Below are 9,604 nucleotides of genomic sequence, written 5' to 3'. Positions count from 1 at the left end.
TCCGAGAATCACCTAAGATCTCTCATTTCTTCCCTCGGAGGATATCCTCAGGCAGCTGCCGTGCCCTTGCGACAGACACACTTAGCAGGCTGAGCAAATCCCCAGGCTCAAACGGACAGGCCGACCTCGGAGACTCCAGCCGCGAAAGCTGACCCGGCCCCCACGAAGCCGGGAGCCTGCGGGCGGGGACTGCGCCCCGCCAGTGGGGGAAGGCCCCCCCGAGGAAGAGGTCCAGGCTGGGGAGGGAAGAGGGCGGGGCCTGCGGCCGTTCTAGTCCGTGTCCCGGGCCTGGGACGGAAGTTGCAGAAGTACAATTAGTTTCAGTTTTGTTTCTCTTTCAGGAGCCCGGCAACAGCCGCATCAGGGCCTCCGAGGGGCGGGGCGGGGGGTCCCCCAGCTCTGGGTCCTGGAGCCCAAGCTAGGTAAGGAGGGGGCTTGGGGGGCGGCTGGAGGGAGGGGCGGACTGGAGGGGGTGGGGGAAGGGAGCCGGCCGGAGGAAGAGGAAGGGAGGGGAGGGGGACGGAGACCCAGAGGGCGGGAGCAGAGGGGAGGCTCCTCTTTTTGGGGCCAGAGAGCTGAGGTCTCCTTGGGAAGACCACCCCCCCCTTCCCACTCAGCGCTGCCCACCCCCCTCCCCCGGCCCCTACTTTCTGGAAGTTTGGGGAAAACGCCCCAAGTTTCTTTATCAAGTATTTCACCGGCCACTGTGCCGGATGCTGGGGGCATTCACAGACGGAGCCTCACGTGACTCCGACCCTCCAGAGGCTCCTCGGAAAGGAGGAGGCCTCCAGCAGCAAGACTGGCGGAAAGAAAAGGGCTGGGGGAGAGAGAAGGGCTGGGAGAGCCGGGGCTCGGACCCAGAGTCCGAGAAGCTGTAAGGAAAGAGCCTGGCAGCCCCTTCCCCTCGGCCTCCCCTCTGACTTCTCCAGAGCCCATTGCGGGGCAGTCGGGGCAGGAAGTGGGGGGGCCCCCAGTTCCTGTGATGATGCTGCTGCTGTGGGGGGGGGGTGGTTCCAGGAGGCAGGTGTACCCGACCCTGGAACTTGGGGCCCCAGCAATTGAAGCCCGTTGTTCCGCCCCACCTGCCAGGAATCAAGGGGACTCTGCCCCTCTGGACCCTCAGCTGTGTCCTCCCTGCCCCCCCACCCCTGCCCGGCAGCTCTCACCCAGCAGGGTGCCCAGGGGTCTGTTCACACCAGACTCTCACCCCATGTGCCACAAGGCCTGTCAATAGCGGGGCGGGCAGGGAGGGGCACCCATCATTACCCCATGGGCTCTCTAAGGCCCGGCCTTTTGGTCTCTTCAGATCTCACAGGGCCTGACCCGCGCCAAGGCAGCCTTTACTTTTTCGCATTTCTGAATGTCTGTACGGAGGAGGGAGGCAGTTCTTTAGCTCCAGAGACGGCAAGAAAATTCCCGGCCATTCAGGTGAGACCCCAGACCTGGTGGGGCTCTTGAGTATGGGGGAGAGGTGGGAGGGCAGAGGGCGGCCGCTTCAGGAGTGCCCTCTGACCTCTGACCTCGACCTCTTGCTTGCAGAATGGTTTCCCAGGGCTCCTCACCCTCCCTCCTGGAGGCCCTGAGCAGCGACTTCCTGGCCTGTAAAATCTGCCTGGAGCAACTGCAGGTGCCCAAAACGCTGCCCTGCCTGCACACCTACTGCCAGGACTGCCTGGCACAGCTGGCCGAGGGCGGCCGCCTCCGATGCCCCGAGTGCCGCGAGTCCGTGCCCGTGCCGCCCGCAGGCGTGGCCGCCTTCAAGACCAACTTCTTTGTCAACGGACTCCTGGATTTGGTGAAGGCCCGGGCCGGCGGCGACCTGCGGGCAGGGAAGCCTGCCTGTGCCCTGTGCCCCCTGATGGGGGGCGCCAGCGCCGGGGGGCCGGCCACTGCCCGCTGCCTGGACTGCGCCGACGACCTGTGCCAGGCCTGTGCCGACGGGCACCGGTGCACCCGGCAGACCCACAGCCATCGGGTGGTGGACCTGGTGGGCTACAGGGCGGGGTGGTACGACGAGGAGGCCCGGGAGCGCCAGGCGGCCCAGTGTCCCCAGCACCCCGGGGAGGCCCTGCGCTTCCTGTGCCAGCCCTGCTCCCAGCTGCTGTGCCGAGAGTGTCGCCTGGACCCTCACCTGGACCACCCCTGCCTGCCCCTGGCTGAGGCTGTGCGCGCCCGGAAGCCAGGCCTTGAGGAGCTGCTGGCCGGCGTGGACAACAACCTGGCCGAGTTGGAGGCCACCCGGCTGGCCGAAAAGGAAGCCTTGGCCCGGCTGCGGGAGCAGGCGGCCAAGGTAGTCATGCAGGTGGAGGAGGCGGCTGAGGGGGTCCTCAGGGCCCTCCTGGCCCAGAAGCAGGAGGTGCTCGGGCAGCTGCGGGCCCACGTGGAGGCTGCCGAGGAGGCTGCTCGGGAGCGGCTGGGGGAGCTGGAGGGCCGGGAGCAGGTGGCCAGGGAGGCGGCCGCCTTTGCCCGTCGGGTGCTCAGCCTGGGGCGCGAGGCTGAGATCCTCTCGCTGGAGGGGGCGATCGCCCAGCGGCTCCGACAGCTGCAAGACTGTCCCTGGGTGCCTGGGCCCGCTCCCTGCCAGCTGCCCCAGCTGGAACTGCATCCTGGGCTCCTGGACAAGAACTGCCACCTGCTGAGGCTCTCCTTTGAGGAGCAGCAGCTGCAGAAGGACAGCAGGAAGGATGGAGCCCGAAGCCCGGGAGGTGACGCAACCCAGCCCCAGAGCAGCGATGGAGTTCAGACCCCAAATCAGGACAGAGCGCAGACACCCCAAGAAGATGAAGCCCAGCCCCTCAAGGCGGAGAGAGCTGAGACGCCCCAGGAAGATGGAGCCAAGACCCCAAAAGAGGGCAGAGCCCAGACACCCCAAGAAGATGGAGGAACCCAGGCTGCGAGGGGCGGCAGATCCAACAAGAAGAGGAAGTTCAAAGGCAGACTCAAGTCCGTCTCCCGGGAGCCCAGCCCCGCCCCCGGGCCAAACCTGGAGGGCTCCGGCCTCCTGCCCAGGCCCATCTTTTTCTGCAGCTTCCCCACACGGATGCCGGGGGACAAGCGTGCCCCCCGGATCACTGGGCTCTGTCCCTTTGGCTCCCGGGAGATCCTGGTGGCGGATGAGCAGAACAGGGCACTGAAGCGCTTCTCTCTCAATGGCGACTACAGGGGTGCGGTGCCCGTGCCCGAGGGCTGCTCCCCATGCAGCGTGGCCGCCCTGCAGGATGCCGTGGCTTTCTCAGCGGCCGCGCGGCTCTATCTCATCAACCACAACGGCGAGGTGCAGTGGCGCCGGGCGCTGAGCCTCTGTCAGGCCAGCCACGCCGTGGCTGCCATGCCGAGCGGGGACCGGGTGGCGGTCAGCGTATCCGGCCACGTGGAGGTGTACAACATGGAAGGCAGCCTGGCCACGCGATTCATCCCCGGGGGCAAGGCCAACCGGGGCCTTCGGGCGCTGGTGTTCCTGACCACCAGCCCCCAGGGCCATTTTGTAGGGTCTGATTGGCAGCAGAATAGCTTGGTGGTCTGTGATGGGCTGGGTCAGGTGGTTGGGGAGTACCGGGGACCCGGCCTGCACGGCTGCCAGCCGGGCTCCGTATCTGTGGATAAGAAAGGCTACATCTTTCTGACCCTTCGCGAGGTCAACAAGGTAGTGATCCTCGATCCGAAGGGCGCGCTGCTTGGCGACTTCCTGACGGCCTATCACGGCCTGGAAAAGCCCCGGGTGACCACCATGGTGGATGGCAGGTACCTGGTTGTGTCCCTCAGTAACGGGACCATCCATGTCTTTCGGGTCCGCCCTCTTGACAGTTAAAGGGCTGGGACCGGGGAGGGACTGGGTGGTGGGGGGAAGGAAATGACGGGGGGAGAAGGCAGGCAGGGCCGCCCAGGACACGTGGCGGCCAAGGGCATTTTCTCAGAGGGCAGTGGTTGACAGCTTTTCACAATGTGAAGTGCCAAACCCATCTGCAAATGCAGGGATGGGGACCAAGCAGGGTTGGCATGACCATAATCCTCAGATGCAGAAGAGGAGGGGTTGGAGAGGTACTGGGCATTAACGCCTCTTGCTTTTGAATTGGGGGGAGTGACTGCCACTGCCGCTAGTATAGAGTCTAGGTTTCCAAGATATGTAAACTAGTTCTGATTTGCGTTTTTCTTCAAAACCATTCCTGATGGGGTGGCCCGGGGAGAGGCTTGGGGAGGTGGGTAGAGATTGTCCTTGGAGCCAAGAAGGGCTCAGGGTATGTCGGTTATGTACTTTGCCGAAGAGAGCTGAGAACCCGTTCTTCAGCTGGAAGGGGACAGGCTAGGTTAGCAGGGGCCTGAGATTTTGAACCCGGCAGTCAATGACATCTTTCACCGCAGAGATGGAAGGGCTGAGGTCATTCATTGCCTTCAGCCACAGCCGGGAAGTTGAGGCTCCTTTCCCAATAGTGGCATCCCCCAGTGAAGAACGAGGTGGGCTTCATGGGAGACCAAGTACAGACACTACCCCAGGGCAAAGGATGTTTACCTTAAAGCCCGTGAAGAGGATGTGCTGTTAGAAAACAGGACTGGAGTTTAAAACCCAGGGTTCCTAGTGTGAGAGAAGGGGACACCCTGGGGCTTACCCCAATCCTCACCTCCAAGCCATCCTGGGGTCACACCTCTGTAGAATATAAAGTCTCTTCTGTTTTGATGTCTTAATACTTCCTGGAGTTTGTTTTTAGCCCCTTCTTAGTTTCCCAGCACAATTCCTTTTGAGAAATTCTGGCTGAACTAAAGTGTTAGAGGCATTTGTTTGTATTGCTATTATGGGTGGGGAACACACCTAATCCTAGAGGCCAGGTGTGGAACTCAGGGGCCAAACCAGTTGGAAGACCTGAGAAGTTAGGAGTGGCGCTGAGATGGGTGGAGGAGTGGAAATCGCATGGAGGGATCGTGTCAGAAGTGAGCCGTGACCACAGGCCCTTTGCATGGGCCATGGCAGTGGTGGAATGGAGGTGGCCATGATTAGCCAGGGGCTGTTGAGAGATGACCAAAGGGAATCTTAATGTAAGGGTCATGGACCATGAGTGGTCATGGGAACCAGAGAGATTTTGGACAAGTCCAGATGGAAAGTACAGGACATTAGGTGGAAGGAAAAGAAAATCTTAGGGCATTGATTTGTTTCATGAAGTGAAGGGGGAAATAATCAATGTCAAGTGTATGGATTCAATTATAAAATTTTGAGATGTATGCACAGCAAATAATAATGAAGATTAAAGGAAAAATCGATGAGGGGAGGAAATTACAGAGCGTTGATCTGAGAGCTGAGTCTCTAGGGTATACAGTGACTTAAAGAGATCTACTTGGTCAAAGGACCAAATAAGTTGGGTCCCCAGAAGGGAATCCACACAAGCCAGGACACATAAAATGAAAAATAAAATCAACCATTTGCATTCATCAAAAAAATATTTTGAAGCTATATCATGGGGAAATAGGCTCCTGGCATGATAAATGCTGCTTCCTGGAGATCGGTTTGGCAGGACTTGACAGGAGTCAAAGAAATGATTGTAAGATGAAGTTACTTCACATTGGGGAATACATTCTGGGAAAAGAATTGAAAAAGGAAAAGAATTTGCAGATAGGTATTTGTGACCATGCTGTATATAATAGTCATTGACAGGAAACAGCTCAGTTCTGGAAGGAATAGCCAAGTTGATTGTGGTCTAGCAGGACAATGAGTTACTGCCTTCATGTATGACAACTATGAGAACTATTTAGACGAGTATGATGTTCTGTGATGCAATCATAACAGAAAAAAAAAATCTTTTGGATTTCTGATCACATCATTATAGCAACAAGGTCAAAGCATGTCTGAATAGTTTACTGAGCTTAAACAGGTTCAGAATGTGTAAATAGTGACAGGGGAGGTTGGGTTCTTTTTGAGTTATTTCATGCTGTTATTCATATATGTACATTTCTACTTCAGTTACTATTGTCCATTAAATAACATATATGCTTAACTACTTGCTGCAGAAAAATACACCTCTATAAATGATATTCAAGAATAACTCCTGGATTTGCAAATGAATGTCAGAATAAAGGAGACTGTTCTGGCAGGGGTAGGGGTAGGGCAGGAGCAAAGGGGAGAATCCCAGTGGGTCTGGACCCAGCAGGGAGGAAAGGCCAGCAGATCAGGGGCCTGTTTGGTGACTGACCATGGAATCTTCCCTGGGAAGGTTTGCAGTGGTCAGGTGGTCCCCATGGATGATCTGTCATTGTGGAGTGTCCAGAGGCAAGAGACGGTCTTTTTTTTTTTTTTATTGAGTTCACCAACTCATTCAGACCAATGGGAAACCGAGTTGTGGTTCTGCGGAACCAGGTGGTATAGGATGAGTTGCACGAGCGGGGAGACTGTGTCTGCCTTCTTTACATCCCTCTCTACAGAGTCAGCACAGTGACAGCTCCTAGTAGGTGCTCAGTAAACATCTGTGGAGTGAATTCATGTTTAGTAAACAGTGGGACCCACTAAGGTGTCCAAAACCTTGGCTTGTGGGAAATCTCCAGTAGGGGGCACTGTGGACTCAGCCTATCCTAAGCCTCCAGGAACGTGACTCAGCTCTGAGTCACAAAAGAGATGAAATCGGGGTGTACTGTTTATATGTCCTGGGGCGTTCTGGCCTCTAAGGGATAAATACCTTCAGGTTAGAACAGCAGTTTTGCAGAGCTGCATGGGAACCGCGTGCAGAGAGCTGGGCTGGTGGAATGGCTCCAGCCAGGAGGTGGGAATAGAGAACTTCAGAGGGGAAATACCACCTGGATACAGGAAGAGAATCCCACAGAGGTTCTAAAGATGAAGCAGTTGTGGGGGACACTATGAGAGCCCTGGGAAGCCAGGCTTGGGGCGATTGACAGAAGTACTGCGTTTTCCCGGTGAGGGGCTCGATCGAGGTGGGAAGGCACACAGCAGTGGGGAACTGTGAAATGGATGGGAAGTATAGCATTGAGCATCATTTTGGAAGGAAAATCCCCAGCCTCCCAACTGTGACCTGGGAATCCTAACAAATCCTGGTGCCGAAAGCACCACCCAGCACGGGGAGGAAGAGTTCTTTGTTTCAACTACAGATGTTAAGAAATCAGGAACATCATGAAAGATATGACATACCCCCATCCCACCCCCGCATTGGACTGTGACAGTTAGCTTGATCCATCATTCCTTTTCCTGTTTGGGACTTCCCAGATTGTGTACAAAAGGAGGATGCCATTTAGGTAGAGAAAAAGGGAGAAGAGAACCTCGTTCGTATTTTTGTGCCTGCAAAAGGAAAATGAGTGAGGCAGCGGAGATCTGGGTTGAGTACTGGCTTCCCTTGTGGCTCAGCTGGTAAAGAATCTGCCTGCAATGCGGAAGACCTGGGTTCAATCCCTGGGTTGGGAAGATCCCCTGGAGAAGGGAAAGGCTACCCACTCCAGGATTCTGGCCTGGAGAATTCCATGGCCTGTATAGTCCATGGGGTCGCAAAGAGATACGACTGAGTGACTTTCACTTACACCTTCTTCCAACTCAACAACTGTGTGATATTGGTTGAGCTCCCTAACCTCTCTGGACCTGTTTCTACATCAGTAAAATACCCATCATAATATCCACCATGCCCACCTCACAGGGTTGTTGTGAGGACTGGCTGAGCGGCATGGAGAATTTTGTACACCCTAAAGCTCAAACTGGAGGTCTTGGTTAGAAAAAACTTTAACCGACTTGTATTCATAGTACTGAGTTAATGTTTTTCTGTCAGGGTGAGCCTGAAAGGGGATGTGGTATGCATGTAATGTGAGGGAAAGGCTCGAGAATGTCTGGGTAGAGCTGTTACCTGCTTCTCTGTTGGAGAAGACTCTTCAGTTCTGCTTTCCAGCGTTTATTTGAAGAAGCCATTTGCTAAGACTCAACAGTGACCATAGGTGCAGAAGGGACCAATGGCCAGCTTGCTGAGGCTCAGTTCTGCTCCTGAAAGCCAGCTGAGAATCCGGCTATACTAACCTGTATACTAACATGTAGAAGAAATGGCAAGAGTAGCCCAGTTTTGTTTTGCTTTTTTTGTAAGTTAGAGAAGATAACAATTTGGGAGGGAGTCACTCTCCTTTTGCCATAGTCTTATTATTACTGTATCTATAAAGCCATTCATAGAATATTCTACAGAGATAATATTCCAGTGGGGCTGATGTCCAAGAGAGAAGTCAGAAATCTTCCAAGGAAGTTGATGAGGTTGGTGACCAGAGCTGGGCAGGATGTAATAAGTGTGTGCCAATATCAAGGTATTTTGATCATCTCTCCCGAGCTTCCTTGGTGGCTCAGCGGTGAAGAGTTCGCTTCCTGGGTCAGGAAGATTCCCCTGGAGAAGGCAACAGCAACCCACTCCAATATTCTTGGCCCGGAGAATCCCATGGACAGGGGAGCCTGGTGAGCTACAGTCGATGAGGCCTCAAGAGTCAAGACACAACTTAGTGACTAAACCACCACCTAGACGGGTTAGCTGAAAACTAGAGCCACCTGGAAGTTAAGTGGGAGGTTGGACGGGGGTGCAGAGTTCTGTCTGGGGGAGACAGTAGCCTTGGACTGACGGGGACAGGGAGCTGCCAGAGACACTGCTCAAGATGTTCCCAACAGGAGAAAGAGCAAGTTCAGATGTAGGCTTAGAAAAACAGGCAACTTGACCAAAGGCAGCAGATCAAGCCAGCCCAAGTAGTTCATGAATGTAGTTTAATGAAATGAATCCGGATGGGAACAGAAATAGATTAAGGGACCACATAGTAACTAGAAGAGTGGAGAGGGCTCAGCAGGGTCTGGCTGACCTCACCCGAAGCCTAGGTAAGGAACCTGGGGCCAGGCAGAGAAGAGCCGTAAAGGCAACTGGGAAGTAGTTTGGGGAGGTTTTGGAAGGCAATCTGACTTCTCTTCGGAGGGTGTTTTGAGCTGGTTGGGTTAGCAACTGAGAGAAATGGGATTGAAAATGGAATTGGGGCCTCCATACCCTTGGTGTCGGCCCAGCAAATATTTCTTAGCTGCCACTGGCCTGAAGAAGCTATGTTGTAAATGCTTTCATTCCTTTGTGTACTTTATACCTTTTTCCCACCCCCACCCCCCTTTTCTTAATAAATGCTTTTGAAAAATGTGAACCTTTTCTCAGATGGTTCATGCGTGTGGGGAACGATCAACACCCAGGTAGGGAAGGGAAGCAGATACTATGGCCCTCCCTGCTGTGACTGTGAAGATGCTACCCGGAGTCCTTGGAGACATTTCAGGCACAGGGTGATTGGCCTTGTCATCATCTGTGGTTCCCTGTCCTCGTCCTGGGCCACTCCTGCCTCTGTAGAACAGGGGGGCCATCTGGGCAGAGGTCTGCATCTTCCAGGCTCAGGTTCTGTGGGAGGGAGCCAGCAGGTGATCTGGCCCAGCAGGACCCCTGACGTGTGTGAAGGAGGTGAGTGAGGGTGCAGGGCGGGGTGGCTGTGCCCATCACTGGTCTCTGCTTGTTTTCTGGTTTGGGGGCTCCACCTGACCTGCTGCGTCTCTGACTCCAGGGTGGCCCCTGCAGGGCTGGGAGGTATCCAGGCTGTAGGAATATCCGCCTACTGGCTAAACCTACCCCCTCTG

At 55.4% G+C, this 9,604-nt stretch overlaps 1 protein-coding gene across 1 annotated transcript; it reads left to right on the top strand.

Moving 5' to 3' along the window:
• Positions 1 to 264: 264 nt before the first annotated feature.
• Positions 265 to 9,126, top strand: TRIM56 (tripartite motif containing 56). The gene is made up of 3 exons (XM_061153508.1): positions 265 to 422; positions 1,307 to 1,428; positions 1,540 to 9,126. The coding sequence occupies exon 3, from the start codon at positions 1,541 to 1,543 to the stop codon at positions 3,806 to 3,808; it is 2,268 nt and encodes a 755-aa protein (XP_061009491.1). The 5' UTR covers positions 265 to 422; positions 1,307 to 1,428; position 1,540; the 3' UTR covers positions 3,809 to 9,126.
• The last annotated feature ends 478 nt before the right edge of the window (positions 9,127 to 9,604 follow it).

This window comes from Dama dama, chromosome 10 (assembly GCF_033118175.1).
Source record: "Dama dama isolate Ldn47 chromosome 10, ASM3311817v1, whole genome shotgun sequence".
Classification (NCBI taxonomy): domain Eukaryota; kingdom Metazoa; phylum Chordata; class Mammalia; order Artiodactyla; family Cervidae; genus Dama; species Dama dama.
Note: the sequence above shows the minus strand (reverse complement) of the source record. Positions and strands in the feature narration are given on the sequence as shown.